Source organism: Dreissena polymorpha, chromosome 1 (assembly GCF_020536995.1).
Source record: "Dreissena polymorpha isolate Duluth1 chromosome 1, UMN_Dpol_1.0, whole genome shotgun sequence".
Classification (NCBI taxonomy): Eukaryota; Metazoa; Mollusca; class Bivalvia; order Myida; family Dreissenidae; genus Dreissena; species Dreissena polymorpha.
Window position 1 is genome coordinate 30,563,352 of NC_068355.1, and position 21,581 is coordinate 30,584,932.

The window sequence follows — 21,581 nt, forward strand, 5'->3', positions numbered from 1 at the left end:
AAAACTTAAAAAGCTTTTGCCCGTAAATTAGGTAGCACCTATAATCATATTACAGATATGTATTAAATTTTATATTCATGTTACCTCTTTTGAAGCAGATGTGTATCTAGGAACAATTATTTTATGAACTGGTTGAGACAAAATGTATTCCAAGCCAAACAATTAATATTTAACTGTAACACTCTTCAAGTGGTTTGAACTCTCCTACAAAAATAGCCTTCTTTAATGAGACTTTTGTTACAACCCTAAAGTCCTTTTGTTGATATTATGTTCAATTACAAAATCAAGACATGTGTAGGGCAATTTTAAATGCATACTTTATCAAAGATAATATAATTTAGTAAATGCATATGTCATTTAAAATTATTATATGTCAATATGCCCCTTTAAATTAAGTGATCAATTGTGAATAAAAATGTATAACTATCAAATCAACCAAAACACCATTCGGTACCCCTCGCAGATTATCATAATCGGACTCGGGAGAAATACGGGTTAAATGAAGTCCGCCCACGTGATACCATTCTAAGAATGTTACAACAACAAAAACAATAACAACGATGGCGTCCATAATTCCTGTAGAGTTTGTACTTGCTCTGGCTTCAGAGCATAGAAAATCCCCATTTTCATCTTTGCAAAATGTAAACAACTCGCGAAACCGGCCATGTTTGTTTTTACTATGTAATTTTGATTCGCGTAGGCCCGCGTAGGTAGACCGCAATACCGCTTCCGAAATGTGTATTCATACTATCTCCTTCGAGGTACTTATCCGATGTTTGACGGAAAGGGCCGAGAATGTGCGATTGCCAAAACACTTCATATCTGTGATTGTCAGTTTTATGCAACCCAACACCTCCCCAATGTATGCATGATAGATTCAGTGAAAATTGATAGGCTATTAACTTGTTTAATAATCACGTGATAGTCAGTTGACATGGTTACATTGTTTACTGGTAACACAAAGTTGGGCCGCATATTAGTAGAGAGATCATAGCAATCTTAGCTGTATATCTGATTTGTTCCTGATTGTTCCTGATAAGTTTAAAATCTTTATAAAAAAAGTGAACTTTTAAGCAACATCTGTGTGTGTAGAATTTATTTCTATATTTGGAGATAGGTTAAGTAGTTTTACTTGCAATTAGAAAGTGCAGTTAATGTTTAACAAATACTAGTAACTTACAAAATGGCATCATTTTCTGGGTCTTCTATTGAGAAGGGATGTGACTTTGTGCCTGACTCCTTATGTAGTACCTGCAAAGACAAAAATAGTGTGATTCATGCAGAATTTTACTGTGAAAGGTGTAAATATTTCTTCTGTAGAAAGTGTCTTGACTTACATGACAATTTGTTTACAAAACATAATGTACTTGGAAAGGAACATGGAGTGAAATGGCCAGTGTCCAGAGAAGAAGACAGCCTTTCACAAAAATTCAAAGTGGACTCCAGGTATTTATAAAAATGCTTGTGTTTGTAAAGTCTTGGACATCAATGTCATTTTTAAAAGGATCTTTTCACATTTTGGTAAATTGACAAAATTGAAAAAAGTTGTTTCAGATTTGCAAATTTTAGTGTAAGTTATGATATTTGTGAGGAAACAGTAATACTGAACATTAACCATAGTCTAATATAGCCATTATACGCATCTTTTGACGATTAAACTACCAAATTACTACGGGTTACATTTTCAGGAAAAGGTTAACCTGAATTTTTTTGAATTGCTTTTTCATGGAATAATTTGTATGATTTTATACGGTTTGCGTGCGACATACTACCAATTTGCACTAATTTGCGCTGGGGACTAGTTAAAACAACATAACTTTTAACTTAAATGCTTTTACGCAATAAAAATTAATCCAAAATTAAGCATACATTTTTAAAGTTATTAAAATTAATGATAAAATTCATTTTTATTAAGAAACTGATATGTTATCAACACAAGCAATCTCAAATTAGTTTCATTTCAATAGAAAACATTAACAAGCGTTATGAAATGTTTAACTTTTACTTAAACATTTTTACTACTAAAGGTTTTTCAGTTAATAACCTGTTATGGAAAAGGTTAACCTGTTAATGTGTCTCGTAACCTCTTGCATCCTTTATAGACACTGCTACTTTTCCTGGATTTTTGCCAACTTTTTCTTAATTTAAGTTCAAAAGATAATTGTCATTAATTGTTTGTAGGCCAAAAGGAGACAATTATGAGCATGAGGCAGGACATTTGAATATTTACCATGACACGTGAATATTGTCAACAGGTTTTTTCTTTTCCCGAATTTTATAGCCGAAATTAGGCTATATTCCTTATCGCATTATAAAGTATACTTTTTTCCCAAAATTTTCTAAACATTCCCAATCGGGAAGAAAAATGCAAATTACATCGGCAATTTTGCTTTTTAACAATCCGATCCGGTCTGGTACGGGTTTTAGACTATACTGTACCTCGATTTGGATAACGTCAACATTATTTGTGCGCCCGATATTCCCGTTGTTAGTCAGCTGCTTATATATTTGCGATTCAAGCGTTTTGTGATTCTACTGAATGGAAAACAAATATTTCACACAATTTGAAATATAAAGTGAAAAGATTCCTAAGCAAAAACCTGTCCAAACGAAAACTTTAGATATTTTTAAGCAAGCGTGATTAAATAAACAAACATCAACAAGTACAAGTCCTACCATTGAAACTCCTTCCATAGTTAATGATAGTAATTTGATAACAAATATCCAAATGCAATCACTGAGGGGACAAAATGCAATCACTGATGAGACCAAATGAAATCAATAAGAGGACAAAATGCAATCACTAAGGGGACCAAATGCAATCACGAAGGGAACCTAATGCAATCACTAAGGGGACCACTCAAAGACACTTATAACCTTACATGCTGTATGTCCCTTTTAGCGGGACAGTCCTGCTTTTGGGCTGTTTGTAACACTGTCTCCATTTGAGACGATTTGTTGTGACATTTGTTTAAACACTATGTTCTATAATTAGCCGGATTTTTTTCGAAAAAATCTCGGCTTATAGATTGATGTTGTCGGGCGGGCGGGGGGGCGGGCGGGCGGGCGGGGTGGCGGCGTGCTCGAAAATGTTAAAGTTCTTATTTCATGGTATAACTTTGGTATGCTTGGACCTAGAGTCTTCAAACTTGACATGAAGGTTGGCCAGGATTAACAGATGACCACTGGTCATTTCAAGGTCATTCATTTGAAGGTCAAGGTCACTGTGACCTTCAATATAAAAAATGTTAAAGTTGTTATAACTTTGGTATGCTTGGACCTAGAGTCTTGAAACTTGACATGAAGGTTGGCCATAACTAGTTAGTAACCACTGGTCATTTCAAGGTCATTCATTTGAAGGTCAAGGTCACTGTGACCTTGAATGTAAAAATGTTAAAGTTCTTATTTCATGGTACAACTTTGGTATGCTTGGACCTAGAGTCTTCAAACTTGACATGAAGGTTGGCCAGGATTAACAGATGACCACTGGTCATTTCAAGGTCATTCATTTGAAGGTGAAGGTCACTGTGACCTTCAATATAAAAATGTTAAAGTTGTTATAACTTTGGTATGCTTGGACCTAGAGTCTTGAAACTTGACATGAAGGTTGGCCAGAACTAGTAAGTAACCACTGGACATTTCAAGGTCATTCATTTGAAGGTCAAGGTCACTGTGACCTTGAATGTAAAAATGTTAAAGTTGTTATAACTTTGGTATGCTTGGACCTAGAGTCTTGAAACTTGACATGAAGGTTGGCCAGAACTAGTAAGTAACCACTGGACATTTCAAGGTCATTCATTTGAAGGTCAAGGTCACTGTGACCTTGAATGTAAAAATGTTAAAGTTCTTATTTCATGTTATAACTTTGGTATGCTTGTACCTAGAGTCTTCAAACTTGACATAAAGGTTGGCCAGTACTAGAAGATCACCACTGCTCATTTCAATGTCATTCATTTGAAGGTCAAGGTCACTGTGACCTTCAATGTTAAAATGTTAAAATTGTTATAACTTTGGTATGCTTGGACCTAGAATCTCAAACTTGACGTAAAGGTTTGCAAGCACACTTAGATGACCACTGGTCATTTCAAGGTCATTCATTTCAATGTCATTCATTTGAAGGTCAAGGTCACTGTGAACTTAAATGTTAAAATGTTAAAATTGTTGTAACTTTGGTATGCTTGGACCTAGAATCTCAAACTTGAAGTAAAGGTTTGCAAGCACACTTAGATGACCACTGGTCATGTATATGCATGCATTCAAAACATAACACAAGGTTTGCTCATGCCTTGAAAAGTACTTACATTTCATTTTGACCTTTGAACAATATTTCAGTAATTTAAGTATTGCATTGACAAAAACACGAAAGGTACTTTCCTGTCATTTAAATAAAAAATCCGGCTTCAATGCGGTCATCTCCGACCGCGGAACTCTTGTTTTACTCTTAAACTAGCTTTTCAAAATCTGTTTGAATAAGCTTACCATCGCTTATTCCTTATTTGTCCCTAAGTGCCCCTTTTATCAAGAATAAAGCCTGTACCAGTGATGTTGTTATCACCTTAGCGGCGACTAATGGGCACACAAGGGAATCTTACAGGCATTCATGCAATGGGCGTTTTTACAATCAGCATTGCTTATTGCTATTCATACAAGTGACTTTATTAAAAACAGAATGTGTTGGAATTTTATGGCCCAATATTTCAAGTTCAAGTAACTCTCCTGTGTAATATACTAACTTAGGTAAAAACATGCATGTATTATCTGTAAAAACAGCGATTTTTCGTATCAACAAATTGAATGCAGAAAAATACAAGTTGTTTGTCACATACATTAACATATTTTCAGAAATGGTATGTGCATATTGCATCAATCTAACTCGGAACTAATTTGATGATAGGCCTGGTAGGAGGGCTGGCCTGAACGATGCTGTGCCTGGTAGGAGGGCTGGCCTGGACGATGCTGTGCCTGGTAGGAGGGCTGGCTTAAACGATGCTGTGCCTGGTACAAGGCCCATTCCTCACAGAGTGGACAAATTAAAGGTACTGATATAGATAAACAAAATGTTTGCTGTGATGATTGTGTTATTCCACCTCTACAATCTAAAGGGGGTATATTTTTATCATCATGTGTTTCTGTCTGTCTGTACGTCTGTAGACACCAGTGCTCCAGCTAGGCCTTAATTGAAGGGCGTTCCGCCCTGCCCCTCCGAACCTCGGCCCTACGCTTCCTAAGGCCCCCCCTGCCCTTAACAAAAATTTATTTATTTTTTTTTCAATTTTTTTTATATATGATAATTAATAGATCTCTTATTACATTGTATTTAATTATTCCTCATTGTAGACATTGTATTTGAATGGTTTAATAATGTTTTAATAATAATGGGAATAATATATTTAAACAATTACTAATTACTTATAAATTAACATGCATTCCTGAAACGACCACGCGCTCGAAAGTGCCCTTTTGACAAAATGCTGGGCGTTCAAAGTGACCTTTCGACAAAAAAGCCCCCCCCCCCCACCCCCGCCCTGCCATTTTCAAATCCTAGCTGGAGCACTGAGACACAGACTTGTGTGGAGATATTCTCCTAAACTTTTCTTCATAAATATGTTTAACATGCATTAATTGTTTTGTATTTTATGTATGTGGGAATTTCAAAACATTTTAGCTCAAGCCAACTATTGTGATCACCTTATGTCCGGCAGTATGCGGCGTGCAGTGTGCTTGCTATAACATGCGACTCACGTAATATGAAGATGTTTTCATATGAATGAATTTCTACATTGACATACCGGTAAAACAAGACCGGAAAATTGGGCTAGTTTTAAGAGGATTTGTCCTTGAAACAAAAGTTTCACTTTAGGATTTAGATCATGCTTGATTGCGTTCAAGAGAGTGTGAAAGCACTGATCAAACTGGTAATATGATACATGTATATGATATCACTGCTTGGAAACTGAAATTCAAATCAGTCCTTACATTGATATATATTTTTGGATTAATTTATTGTATGCGTTTTTATACCCAGAATTAAATTTTTATGTTTTTTTTCTAAACTCAAATCAAGAGTTAGTAATAACAAAATAAAACAGAACATCTATCACATGGAGAAGTACTTGTAATAAGATAAAAACACAGATATGCGGATGCATACACCTGTAATACTGCTTTGCAATTATGAATAAGTTGTAATAAGGCATTGCAATTATGAAAACATGCGCTACCTTATTTGAATTATGTTACACGGTTATATAGGTATGTGAAGGTTTCAAGTATACAGCTTCAAAGAGGAGGTGTATTTGAGTCATTATGTTGGTCAGTCGGTCGGCTTTTCAACACATATTTTTAAGACCTAACTTCTCCTAGAAAAATTTCAAGCGATTAAATTAAAACTTTATTAATCACCATAACGTGAAGATGTGCAAGAGTTATTTGCCCTTGAATTACTATAGTTCAGGCAAGTTCTATTGTATATGTTGCTATAAAGAGTTGTATATTACTATAGTTCAGGCAGGTTCTGTTGTATATGTTTGTAAAGGTTCCTTGTACTTTATTCTACAGCGCAATGATTTTTATAGAGGCAATACAAGGCATTCAGGTTTATTTAAAACCTTGCCTTAACACCACTAGTACATGTACAGTACACTCCACGCGTTTTCCCCAAAAAACTCGCTCACTCCGCGGTTATTTTCGTGCTAGCGAGTGTTTACGCGAAGTTTAAACGCAAGGTAAAACTCGGCGTTCTGCCGAGTTTGCTAATACATGCGGCGTGTATTACTTTAGCCTAGTCGGTAAATGCAGACAATTTCCGTTCTTATCAGCGACCGCCGCGCAACACCGCGTTAGCAGTGTGCTACTGGAAATGCCAAAAAATAAAACATTGTTATTAAATATTGTTTAAATACTGTATAAAAATAAAGATAATTGTGTAGAAAATTAATACGTATGAAAATTATGTTTTTTAATTCACAGGTACGTCTACAATATGAATGAATATAAGACATGTCAAGCGTTTTGACAAATTAATATTTAAATCATAACACATATAACCCAAGGATAAATGTTCCGTAATAATAAGTAATCCGAAACACACAACGATTTTTAATGTTAACACGACGTTAATAAATGCTTCCAATATACAGTCATCATGTATATTTCCCGACAAAAGCGCACGAAAATTATGCTGCAATGTACAAGGTCAAGGTATACTCCTGCAAAGCGTGCGTGTATTGATTTTTTGATACAAACTTTGTAACGCAGAGAATACTTAATTCTGTTGATTTTGGTTAAAAGTTTCTTAGGTATTTTTTAACAAAATTATATTGCGAATAAGTTGATATTTCCTACAAAATAATTTCAAATTGAAAACGCCGAATCTTTATCGTTACGGTATTTTAGTAGAGTAATTATTTTAACAGTAATTGTACTGTAAACTGATTAAAGAAGACATCTGGGCGGAACTGGATTAAGTGTTTGACGTTATGAAAACACGCAAAGCTTGTCTACTGACCTATTGTGTAGACTGCTGTCTGCGGTGTTTTGACAAAAGGGATTAACTTGTGTGAATGTCACTCTGCCGATTTGGTCCATAATTACTGGTAAACATTGTTTTGAATGTCGAAGCAATTAGAATACAACTGTGAATATTTAATGCAACTATCAACTCAATAGTTATCACCTTCTTTTAGCAATCAATGGAATAACCTACCTACAAAGAGAAAATAAATGCATTAGTGAGCAGAGAATCGACTTTGTTCCGACAATTAAAATGCATTCGTTGAACGTGGTTACTTGAGTAAGTTATGCCTTTAGACAGGAGGCGGCTTTCCTTTGATAACGTCAAACTGTCAATTCATACGGATTTGCGAGACTTTTAGGGTCCTTGGTCATTTGTTTACATGTTCAGTATAGAAAAAACACCTGCTTACATGAACACTTTGGATTAAATTATCAAAAAAAAACAATGTTGCAAACTGATTATATTAATTGGTAAGTATAAGTTTAAAGACAATGTTTTGTTTGTCAAAAATCAACGAGTTTTCTATACAACTTCTTCTACAACCACGTGGGGATCGATCTATCTTAGTTGTTGTTTATTTAATGGTATATTATATATATATATATATATATTTAAATAAATAAATGTATGTACTTGTAATAAATGTAATTTTATTTGAAAGTTAAACAAAGTTAAATTGATCGTTATATCGTAAAACACGGAGTTTCCCCGTGTTGCCAATGCGGAGGGCCACCGCGTCGGCTTATCAATTTTGCCGATCGTTCAATGCGGCGTCCAAAATCATGCAAACGCCGCGTATCGCGAAATTTTCTTAATCGCCCTCGGCGTTAATGCACGCGGCGTATGGAGGGAAATTGGGGAAAACGCGTGGAGTGTACTGTACATAGAGATTACTTTTTATGCATTTCTCTCCTTTCATTTGTTTTTATGCCTCCGGATCGAATGATGGGGGGTATATTGTTTTTGGCCTGTCTGTCTGTCTGTCTGTCATTCTGTCCCAAATTCCAAAACTTGAACCTTGGTCATAATTTTTGGCAGTATTGATGATAGCAACTTGATATTTGGCATGCATATGTATCTCATGGAGCTGCACATTTTGATTGGTGAAAGGTCAAGGTCATCTTTCAAGGTCAAAGGTCAAATATATGTCTTCAAAGCGAAGTATGGGGCATTGTGTTTCACAAACACAGCTCTTGTTAAATTTAGATTTATACATTGATGAAAAGTTTACATTTCAAATCCTTTATAAATAAAAGCAGTTATCAATCAAGTGCAGCGCTTCTTTTTAATTTGTTTCAATGAATACAAAGTCATCACAACACGCTTGCCTGCTTAAAAGAAAAAAATCTCAGCACCAATGGGGCATTGAACCAGTGTCTCCCGCATTGAAACCAGCCACTCTAAATGCATGCTAAAGAGCTTACTTGACTGTAGAGCTGTTTGAAAAGATCTTATTTCACTACGCTGCCAACACAAATAATTCAATGCATCATTCAGGTCAAGGCATCTGAATTTTGAATGCAGTTGTTTTAATTAAAATGATGGTGTGTGTTTACTATAGATTATTATAATACATTTCAAATAACATTGTTGGAATGTATTTAAAGCATAAAAACAGCAACATTAATTTCCCGTTTTTAGTCAAAAGGACGCAATATTTCCCAATCCAAAGGGACCCGGCCCCTTTCCTTAATGGTAAGAAATAAACAACACTGGTGATTGACATCAATATTGTTATATAAGATGTTTCACTTTTGGATAATTGGCACTCAATATTTTGTGCCAAAAATAGAAAATATTAAAATAAACACTTGCACAAAACAAAAGTGGTGTGCTTTAAAATGCAAACAAAGATTACTTAATTGTAAATAAAAAACATATATACATATATAGACATTTTACTGTGTGTTCTTAGAAATATAAATACAATTCAATAAAAAAGTTTAAGGATGGACCCAGTCCAGGATTAGCCATTTGACAGATAAGGAAACTGCCTATGGGTCCTACGACTAATTTGGCCCCTGCATGACATCGTGAATATACATTCTCCATTGATTGTCTCCGTAAATTTCTAGCATGATAATTATTATGTTGTATTACAGTATTATAATGATATTTTATACCTATTAAAGGACATAGTTTATTTCTTGCAAACCTTGCCACTGGTCGGCTTAATTAAAAGAGTGTACCATAAATTTACGAATATTATACACACTTTTTTATCTGCCGATGTTTTCTTTAAGTAGGGGGTGCCTTTAATATACGAGTTTAGAGCAGAGCAAAATTTTTCCTGTGCAAATTGTCAACTTAATCTTTGGTATTCGCTTCGCAGCAGCCATTTTGAACTACACTATTACATCAAAGGGGTGCAACAGGGCTCGCGCTGTCGTTCGCCATTTGAGCCATTTGCGAAAATATTGACTGGGCACTGGCGTTCTAGTGGGCACCAGGCTGTCTAGTGGCATATGCGTTCTAGTAGGCAACAGGCTGTCAAGGGGCATGGACATTCTAGTAGGCAACAGGCTGTCAAGGGGCATGGACATTCTAGAAGGCAACAGGCTGTCAAGGGGCATAGACATTCTAGTAGGCACCAGGCTGACAAGGGGCATGGACATTCTAGTAGGCAACAGGCTGTCAAGGGGCATGGACATTCTAGAAGGCACCAGGCTGTCAAGGGGCATGGACATTCTAGTAGGCACCAGGCTGTCAAGGGGCATGGACATTCTAGAAGGCAACAGGCTGTCAAGGGGCATGGACATTCTAGAAGGCAACAGGCTGTCAAGGGGCATGGACATTCTAGAAGGCACCAGGCTGTCAAGGGGCATGGACATTCTAGAAGGCAACAGGCTGTCAAGGGGCATGGACATTCTAGTTGGCAACAGGCTGTCAAGGGGCATGGACATTCTAGTAGGCAACAGGCTGACAATGGGCATGGACATTCTAGAAGGCAACAGGCTGTCAAGGGGCATGGACATTCTAGAAGGCAACAGGCTGTCAAGGGGCATGGACATTCTAGAAGGCAACAGGCTGTCAAGGGGCATGGACATTCTAGAAGGCACCAGGCTGTCAAGGGGCATGGACATTCTAGTAGGCAACAGGCTGTCAAGGGGCATGGACATTCTAGTAGGCAACAGGCTGACAAGGGGCATGGACATTCTAGAAGGCACCAGGCTGTCAAGGGGCATGGACATTCTAGAAGGCAACAGGCTGTCAAGGGGCATGGGCATTCTAGAAGGCAACAGGCTGTCAAGGGGCATGGACATTCTAGAAGGCACCAGGCTGTCAAGGGGCATGGACATTCTAGAAGCCAACAGGCTGTCAAGGGGCATGGACATTCTAGTAGGCAACAGGCTGTCAAGGGGCATGGGCATTCTAGTAGGCAACAGGCTGACAAGGGGCATGGACATTCTAGTAGGCACCAGGCTGTCAAGGGGCATGGACATTCTAGTAGGCACCAGGCTGACAAGGGGCATGGACATTCTAGAAGGCACCAGGTTGTCAAGGGGCATAGACATTCTAGTAGGCACCAGGCTGACAAGGGGCATGGACATTCTAGTAGGCAACAGGCTGTCAAGGGGCATAGACATTCTAGAAGGCAACAGGCTGTCAAGGGGCATGGACATTCTAGTAGGCAACAGGTTGTCAAGGGGCATAGACATTCTAGAAGGCAACAGGCTGACAAGGGGCATGGGCATTCTAGTAGGCAACAGGCTGACAAGGGGCATAGACATTCTAGTAGGCAACAGGCTGTCAAGGGGCATGGACATTCTAGAAGGCACCAGGCTGTCAAGGGGCATAGACATTCTAGAAGGCAACAGGCTGTCAAGGGGCATGGACATTCTAGTAGGCAACAGGTTGTCAAGGGGCATAGACATTCTAGTAGGCACCAGGCTGTCAAGGGGCATAGACATTCTAGAAGGCAACAGGCTGTCAAGGGGCATGGGCATTCTAGAAGGCACCAGGCTGTCTAGGGGCATGGACATTCTAGAAGGCACCAGGCTGTGAAGGGGCATAGACATTCTAGAAGGCAACAGGCTGTCAAGGGGCATAGACATTCTAGAAGGCACCAGGCTGTCTAGGGGCATGGACATTCTAGAAGGCAACAGGCTGTCAAGGGGCATGGACATTCTAGAAGGCAACAGGCTGTCAAGGGGCATAGACATTCTAGAAGGCAACAGGCTGTCAAGGGGCATGGACATTCTAGAAGGCAACAGGCTGTCAAGGGGCATAGACATTCTAGAAGGCAACAGGCTGTCAAGGGGCATGGACATTCTAGAAGGCAACAGGCTGTCAAGGGGCATAGATATTCTAGAAGGCAACAGGCTGTCAAGGGGCATAGACATTCTAGAAGGCAACAGGCTGTCTAGGGGCATGGACATTCTAGAAGGCAACAGGCTGACAAGGGGCATAGACATTCTAGAAGGCAACAGGCTGTCAAGGGGCATGGACATTCTAGAAGGCAACAGGCTGTCAATGGGCATAGACATTCTAGAAGGCAACAGGCTGTCAAGGGGCATAGACATTCTAGAAGGCAACAGGATGTCAAGGGGCATAGACATTCTAGAATGCAACAGGCTGTCAAGGGGCATGGACATTCTAGTAGGCACCAGGCTGACAAGGGGCATGGACATTCTAGAAGGCAACAGGCTGTCAAGGGGCATAGACATTCTAGAAGGCAACAGGCTGTCAAGGGGCATGGACATTCTAGTAGGCACCAGGCTGTCAAGGGGCATGGACATTCTAGTAGGCACCAGGCTGACAAGGGGCATGGACATTCTAGAAGGCAACAGGCTGTCAAGGGGCATGGACATTCTAGTAGGCACCAGGCTGTCAAGGGGCATGGACATTCTAGTAGGCACCAGGCTGTCAAGGGGCATGGACATTCTAGAAGGCAACAGGCTGTCAAGGGGCATAGACATTCTAGAAGGCAACAGGCTGTCAAGGGGCATAGACATTCTAGAAGGCAACAGGCTGTCAAGGGGCATAGACATTCTAGAAGGTTACAGGCTGTCAAGGGGCATGGACATTCTAGAAGGCACCAGGCTGTCAAGGGGCATAGACATTCTAGAAGGCACCAGGCTGTCTAGGGGCATGGACATTCTAGAAGGCAACAGGCTGTCAAGGGGCATGGACATTCTAGAAGGCAACAGGCTGTCAAGGGGCATAGACATTCTAGAAGGCAACAGGCTGTCAAGGGGCATGGACATTCTAGAAGGCAACAGGCTGTCAAGGGGCATAGACATTCTAGAAGGCAACAGGCTGTCAAAGGGCATGGACATTCTAGAAGGCAACAGGCTGTCAAGGGGCATAGATATTCTAGAAGGCAACAGGCTGTCAAGGGGCATAGACATTCTAGAAGGCAACAGGCTGTCTAGGGGCATGGACATTCTAGAAGGCAACAGGCTGACAAGGGGCATAGACATTCTAGAAGGCAACAGGCTGTCAAGGGGCATGGACATTCTAGAAGGCAACAGGCTGTCAATGGGCATAGACATTCTAGAAGGCAACAGGCTGTCAAGGGGCATAGACATTCTAGAAGGCAACAGGATGTCAAGGGGCATAGACATTCTAGAATGCAACAGGCTGTCAAGGGGCATGGACATTCTAGTAGGCACCAGGCTGACAAGGGGCATGGACATTCTAGAAGGCAACAGGCTGTCAAGGGGCATAGACATTCTAGAAGGCAACAGGCTGTCAAGGGGCATGGACATTCTAGTAGGCACCAGGCTGTCAAGGGGCATGGACATTCTAGTAGGCACCAGGCTGACAAGGGGCATGGACATTCTAGAAGGCAACAGGCTGTCAAGGGGCATGGACATTCTAGTAGGCACCAGGCTGTCAAGGGGCATAGACATTCTAGTAGGCACCAGGCTGTCAAGGGGCATGGACATTCTAGAAGGCAACAGGCTGTCAAGGGGCATAGACATTCTAGAAGGCAACAGGCTGTCAAGGGGCATAGACATTCTAGAAGGCAACAGGCTGTCAAGGGGCATAGACATTCTAGAAGGTTACAGGCTGTCAAGGGGCATGGACATTCTAGAAGGCACCAGGCTGTCAAGGGGCATAGACATTCTAGAAGGCAACAGGCTGTCAAGGGGCATGGACATTCTAGTAGGCACCAGGCTGTCAAGTGCCATGGACATTCTAGAAGGCAACAGGCTGTCAAGGGGCACGGGCATTCTAGTAGGCACCAGGCTCAGGGTCTTCCCCAGGCCATTTTAGAAATTTTCTGATCAGTGTATTCTTCAGTAAAAGAAAGTGGAGATTGTCCAAAAAATCAAGGTTTCCCTATCAGTTGTATCAATATTCCCTGTTTTAAAAGAGCACTCGGTACCTACTTTCACATGTCATCGCCATAAACACCACATGGGGTAATGGATAATCCACTGATAAGAGAATAGCATGACGCGCGTATCGATTATTCTAGCCATATTACACGGTCATTTAAATGCTGACAAGGATGTATCTGGTAACTTTCCAGTCATCAAACTGTGAAGTTCATCGTCCAATCGGTTATGCGAATGCTTATGAGGGCGGGGTTAACTATCGACCATTATTCTTGATTGACATCGGGCATGAAGTAAGAGTTTATCGCAGCTAGATTAGCAAGAAGTTGTACCATTTGAGTAATATAAAATCGGTATTTAGTACAGTACAGAACATTAAAGACGGTTTCGGGCATCATCATCACACCTTTTTACTGTAAACAAGTGTTACCTATGACTCATAATTAATACGAGAAATTAATTGCAAGTGGTAAACAATTAATTAATATAGCGAGTAAGTTGAACAAATGACTCCCGATTACAATTATGTGATAACAATTTATTTAATTCCAGTACATGTATATTTCAACATGTCCATTTATAGAACTGATTCACCTCATTTTTCTGACATTTATTCGACACGTTATGCGCTTTAACAAATTTTCGTTGAATTAATTACGCACACTTGTAAATGTTTCGTCCGATAATCGATAGTAAGAACACTGATGATGGCAACCGGCTGTGATCCTCGTGGACAACGTGAATTTCATGCATAATTCCGTCAAAACATTTATTCGACTCGTAAAGTGTTTAAACAAATTATCGTTGAATTTATAACGCAACGGTTAATATTTGTTGAAATCTCAAATGTGAATAATTAAATTTGTAATCCGAAACCCATTCTCGTAAGTCGATGTTAACGCGTTTTTAATCCGAAACACACTTCCGAATGTAAATGTTACCGCAACATTAAATATTTTTGCTTCAAATAAGCAGTGCAAATTTATTTTGTGTCGAATCTTTTTCTCAATTAAAAAGAGCGCGAAAAGTATGCAGCATGTACAACGTCGCGTTTATTGCATACAAATGGCGTGTATTGAGTGTTTTAACAAGCACACAACAGGTCAGGGGATTGACGCATATTCAGAGGCAATATTTCATCAAATCTATAAATAGTCACTTAAAAAATGGCAAGGTTTGTGTTAAATAAATAACTGAAAGCTTTTATCGTAAATCTTTACCAGAAAGAGATTGATAAAAACGGAATAAACGGGATTATCGGGTAATAAATAGAAACTTGAAAAATAGTAAGTATACAGTAATAGAGTCGGGTTGAAACGGATGTATTGGGGAATCGTTCGAGTCGGGACTTAACTATCTGTGCGGAAAAGTTTTAAAACAATTTAACAATATAAAAAAATATATATTTTTAAATGACTGGGGGATTTTTATGCCCCCCTTCAAAGAAGAGGGGGTATATTGCTTTGCTCATGTCGGTCTGTCGGTCGGTCTGTCCGTCCACCAGGTGGTTGTCAGACGATAACTCAAGAACGCTTGGGCTTAGGATCATGAAACTTCATAGGTACATTGATCATGACTCGCAGATGACCCCTATTGATTTTGAGGTCACTAGGTCAAAGGTCAAGGTCACGGTGACCAGAAATAGTAAAATGGTTTTTGAATGATAACTCAAGAACGCATATGCCTAGGATCATGAAACTTCATGGGTAGATTGATCATGACTTGCAGATGACCCCTATTGATTTTGAGGTCACTAGGTCAAAGGTCAAGGTCACTGTGACCCGAAATAGTAAAATGGTTTCCGGATGATAACTCAAGAACGCTTAGGCCTAGGATCATGAAACTTCATGGGTAGATTGATCATGACTCGCAGATGAGCCCTATTGATTTTGAGGTCACTAGGTCAAAGGTCAAGGTCACAGTGACCCGAAATAGTAAAATGGTTTTCGGATGATAACTCAAGAACGCATACCCCTAGGATCATGAAACTTCATAGGTAGATTGATTATGACTTGCAGATTACCCCTATTGATTTTGAGGTCACAAGGTCAAAGGTCAAGGTCACGGTGACCTGAAATAGTAAAATGATTTTTGGATGATAACTCAAGAACGCTTTTGCCTAGGATCATGACACTTCATAGGTACATTGATCTTGACCCGCAGATGACCCCTATTGATTTTCAGGTCACTAGGTCAAAGGTCAAGGTCACAGTGACAAAAATCGTTTTCACACAATGGCTGCCACTACAACGGACAGCCCATATGGGGGGCATGCATGTTTTACAAACAGCCCTTGTTTTAAAGAGTCATAGCGCACCAAATGACGTCTTTTGACGCTGTTTTTCTTTGAGTTATAATGCACCACAGAACGTGAATTGACACGTTAAATTAAAAAAAAATCCACGTCGGGAGGGGACACCCCTCCCCAACCCAACCCCGATCGGCCCTGGGGCGCCTGAACAAATTCCTGGGGAAGGCACTGCAGGCTGTCAAGGGGCCTGGGCATTCTAATAGGCAATAGGCTGTCAAGGGGCCTGTCATTCTAATAGGCAACAGGCTGTCAAGGGGCCTGTCATTCTAATAGGCAACAGGCTGACAAGCTGCACGTGCATTCTAATAGGCACCAGGCTGTCAAGGGGCCTATCATTCTAGAAGGCAACAGGCTGACAAGGGGCATGGGCTTTCTAGTAGGCACCAGGCTGACAAGGGGCATGGGCATTCTAATAGGCACCAGGCTGTCAAGGGGCATGTACATTCTAGAAGGCACCAGGTTGTCAAGGGGCACGGGCATTCTAATAGGCACCAGGCTGTCAAGGGGCCTATCATTCTAATAGGCACCAGGTTGTCAAGGGGCATGGGCATTTTAGTAGGCACCAGGCTGTCAAGGGGCCTGGGCATTCTAGTAGGCAATAGGCTGTCAAGGGGCCTGTAATTCTAATAGGCACCAGGCTGTCAAGGGGCCTGTCATTCTAGTAGGCACTAGGCTGTCAAGGGGCACGGGCATTCTAGTAGGCACCAGGCTGACAAGGGGCATGGGCATTTTAGTAGGCACCAGGCTGTCAAGTGGCATGTACATTCTAGTAGGCACCAGGTTGTCAAGGGGCACGGGCATTCTAATAGGCACCAGGCTGTCAAGGGGCCTGTCATTCTAATAGGCACTAGGTTGTCAAGGGGCACGGGCATTCTAGTAGGCACCAGGCTGTCAAGGGGCATGTCATTCTAATAGGCACCAGGCTGTCAAGGGGCCTGTCATTCTAGTAGGCACCAGGCTGTCAAGGGGCACGGGCATTCTAGTAGGCACCAGGCTGACAAGGGGCATTGTCATTTTAGTAGGCACCAGGCTGTCAAGGGGCATGTACATTCTAGTAGGCACCAGGTTGTCAAGGGGCACGGGCATTCTAATAGGCACCAGGTTGACAAGGGGCATGGGCTTTTTAGTAGGCACCAGGCTGTCAAGGGGCATGTACATTCTAGTAGGCACCAGGTTGTCAAGGGGCACGGGCATTCTAATAGGCACGAGGCTGTCAAGGGGCCTGTCATTCTAATAGGCACCAGGTTGTCAAGGGGCACGGGCATTCTAGTAGGCACCAGGCTGTCAAGGGGCCTGGGCATTCTAGTAGGCACTAGGCTGTCAAGGGGCCTGTCATTCTAATAGGCACCAGGCCGTCAAGGGGCCTGTCATTCTAGTAGGCACCAGGCTGTCAAGGGGCATGTACATTCTAGTAGGCACCAGGCTGACAAGTGGCATGGGAATTCTAGTAGGCACTAGTTTGAGAAGGGGCCTTGGATGCGACCCAAAAATTTTAATTGCCTTTGGGTCTCCATGGTACTTTATCTGCCACTGATCATGGCGCACGCTATTCGTCTATCCAAAATTACACACATGACAAGTTAAGTCCCTTTGGCTTTTACTGGAATGAAAGTTTCCCGGTAACCATGATGATAGATGTTAAACAAGTGCCTCCTATACCTAGACATGTTCATGGTAGACCTTAATTGCTAAATGATATATAGATGTAATTATAATACAGAACATACTGTCAGTTGAACTCTTATTATTGAACAAAGAACAAAATGATTGAATCACAGATAAATCCCACAAGGTGGCATTTTCATAATTCTTGTTTAATGTAATTTACAGGATAACAATACCAGAGATGTATATCATGGCTTCACCAGTTCTACATCAGACAATAGCCTGAAACCATATACTCCATCCAGCATTGGGGCAAGCTTAAAACCAGCAGATGACCCGCATTCATTCAGACCTACATCAGACAATAGCCTGAAACCATATACTCCGTCCAGCATTGGGGCAAGGTATGTCACTTTCTTTAAAAGTACTTATACAACAAATAACTTTTAAAAATCATGTGTGAAGGCATAAAGACCAGATGAGTAACATAAATGTATTGTATAAATATAGGCTTTTACAATTTTTGTTAAATTCCTGTTCCTCTGGTCACAATGGTTATACATGCCTAGGCTTTATTATGCCCCTCTTCGAAGAAGTGGGGGTATATTGCTTTGCTCATGTCGGTCGGTCGGTAGGTCGGTCCGTCCACTAGGTGGTTGTCAGACGATAACTCAAGAACGCTTGGGCCTAGGATCATGAAACTTCATAGGTACATTGATCATGACTTGCAGATGACCCCTATTGATTTTGAGGTCACTAGGTCAAAGGTCAAGGTCACGGTGACCTGAAATAGTAAAATGGTTTCCGGATGATAACTCAAGAACGCATACGCCTAGGATCATGAAACTTCATGGGTAGATTGATCATGACTCGCAGATGACCCCTATTGATTTTGAGGTCTTTAGGTCAAAGGTCAAGGTCACGGTGACCCGAAATAGTAAAATGGTTTCCGGATGATAACTCAAGAACGCATACACCTAGGATCATGAAATTTCATAGGTAGATTGATCATGACTCGCAGATGACCCCTATTGATTTTGAGGTCACTAGGTCAAAGGTCAAGGTCACGGTGACCCGAAATAGTAAAATGGTTTCCGGATGATAACTCAAGAACGCATACGCCTAGGATCATGATACTTCATGGGTAGATTGATCATGACTCGCAGATGACCCCTATTGATTTTGAGGTCACTAGGTCAAAGGTCAAGGTCACAGTGACCCGAAATAGTAAAATGATTTTCGGATGATAATTCAAGAACGCATATGCCTAGGATCATGAAACTTTATAGGTAGATTGATCATGACTCGCAGATGACCCCTATTGATTTTTAGGTCACTAGGTCAAAGGTCAAGGTCACGGTGACCCGAAATAGTAAAATGATTTTCTGATGATAACTCAAGAACGCATATGCCTAGGATCATGAAACTTCATAGGTAGATTGATTATGACTCGCAGATGACCCCTATTGATTTTGAGGTCAAATGTCAAGGTCACGGTGACCCGAAATAGTAAAATGATTTTCGGATGATAACTCGAGAATGCTTTTGCCTAGGATCATGACACTTCATAGGTACATTGATCGTGACTTGCAGATGACCCCTATTGATTTTCAGGTCACTAGGTCAAAGGTCAAGGTCACAGTGACAAAAGTCATATTCACACAATGGCTGCCAGTATTATTTTATATCACACTCGATCATATTTGCATAATGAAGGAAAACTCCATTAGTATATAAAACAATATTACAACGAGAATTGAAGATGTATGTCATTAAACTGTAAGGCATATGAGGTTAAACTTAAATTTATTGACATGATTATGCAGCTGCAGAATGTAATGCCTGATAGTTGCACTTTTTATGCCCCCCCCCCCTTCGAAGAAGAGGGGGTATATTGTTTTGCACATGTCGGTCCGTCCGTCCATCGGTCTGTCCACCAGATGGTTTCCAGATGATAACTCAAGAACGCTTAGGCGATCATGAAACGATCTTAAAACTTAAAACGATCATGAACTTCATAGGTACATTGATCATGACTGGCAGATGACCCCTATTGATTTTCAGGTCACTAGGTCAAAGGTCAAGGTCACGGTGACTCTTAAATAGTAAAATGGTTTCCGGATGATAACTCAAGAATGCTTAGGCCTAGGATCATGAAACTTCATAGATACATTGATCATGACTGGCAGATGACCCCTTTAGATTTTCAGGTCACTAGGTCAAAGGTCAAGGTCACAGTGACTCGAAACAGTAAAATGGTTCCCTGATGAAAACTAAGAATAATTAGGCCTAGGATCATGAAACTTCATAGGTACATTGATCATGACTGGCAGATGACCTTATTGATTTTCAGGTTACTAGGTCAAAGATCAAGGTCACAGTAACAAAAAACGTATTCACACAATGGCTGCCACTACAACTGACAGCCCATATGGGGGGCATGCATGTTTTACAAACAGCCCTTGTTCTCAAAATAATTTCTTTTTTGCTGAAACAAAAAGGCCCAAAATTTCAATTTTTGGTTTGTTACAGCAAAGTTTGTTTTTTTATTAAATCATGCCAATGGGGAAAAAACTGCTGTACTTATATAATTTAAATAACTAAAAAAAAATGTCCCTGAAACCATATTTTATATTACGATGATGGTGATGGAAGGACCAAATATTTGTTGTTCTGATAAAAGAATATATTTACAGGGTAGAGTATGGAAAAGTAAGGTTTGTAACTGTGTAGACATCTGCTTACTTCATATAATGTCTACACAAACATGTTATTTGTTAAGAGTCGCTTGTTACATCATTGTAGCAAAGGTATTGACCCTATTTGTTTGTACCTGATGACCTGGTTTGTGAAATATAAGCTGTATAACACTGTTTCATTGAGTATAAATGGTTTAGTATTTAAAGTATAACACTACATAACATTTTGTGTTTAATTTTTACAATGCTATGTATATTAAGGTAAATTGAGTACACTTATTTGTTAAAACACTAACAGATATGTTTAGCAGTTCATTCCTAAAACACTATTCTGTTTCTTTATTAATATGAAGACAATGATCAAAACTTCATATTCAATTTTCAAATGTTTTTACTTGTGTGACTTGTATGTTCATTTTATCCTTTCAGACCCATCCCTGAGTGGTTAAAATCACCGTCAACGATATCAGTGCAGGGGAATCCTGCCAAGGTGTTCACTGTCAAGGGAAAGTCTGAGCACAATGTGTTCATACCAAGTGATTCATACACATGCATAATCAATGCCATCTGTGTCCTCCCAGATGGAAAGGTCCTGGTTGCAGACAGCAATAATCGGAAAGTCAAGCTTCTGAACCAGCAGTACCAGGTGGTGAGTCACTGTGGTGTGACTGCTATGCCATGGGACATGTGTGTTATCACATCCAGTGAGGTTGCAGTGTCTGTGGATCATGGGATCCAGTTTATCACAGTAAACAAAACCCAGCTGGTGCCAGCGAGGAAGGTTCAGTTACAACATGATTGTAGAGGTATTGCCCGACACCAAAGGGACCTGTTCATCACTTCAAGTAAAGCACTGTACAAATACTCACTGAGTGGAGATCTGGTGAATCTGGTCTGCACACTGTATGAGGATGTGTCAGGTCCTTATACAGGTAAGAATCATGGGGGATATCATATGTATAACTAAGAAAGTGTAAATGTGTATAATGTATATGTTTATTGATTGTTGCTATAGCCAGACAGATTTTCAGTATTATTGATTTATAAACATGAGTTATGAAGCATTTTAATTGTCACTACATGGCATGTCTATAAATAGAAACTGAGTTCCTGGGAAAGAGACACTTTCAGACCTGGTCTTCATTATGTTGTACAAATACTTT

General features: G+C 40.2%; 1 protein-coding gene across 1 annotated transcript; it reads left to right on the plus strand.

The window, feature by feature from the left end:
* The first annotated feature begins 965 nt into the window (after positions 1-965).
* On the plus strand, positions 966-21,267 carry LOC127864929 (uncharacterized). Its single transcript, XM_052404852.1, has 5 exons — positions 966-1,446; positions 4,895-5,036; positions 17,945-18,123; positions 20,848-21,199; positions 21,244-21,267. The coding sequence occupies exons 1-5, from the start codon at positions 1,184-1,186 to the stop codon at positions 21,265-21,267; spliced, it is 960 nt and encodes a 319-aa protein (XP_052260812.1). The 5' UTR covers positions 966-1,183.
* The last annotated feature ends 314 nt before the right edge of the window (positions 21,268-21,581 follow it).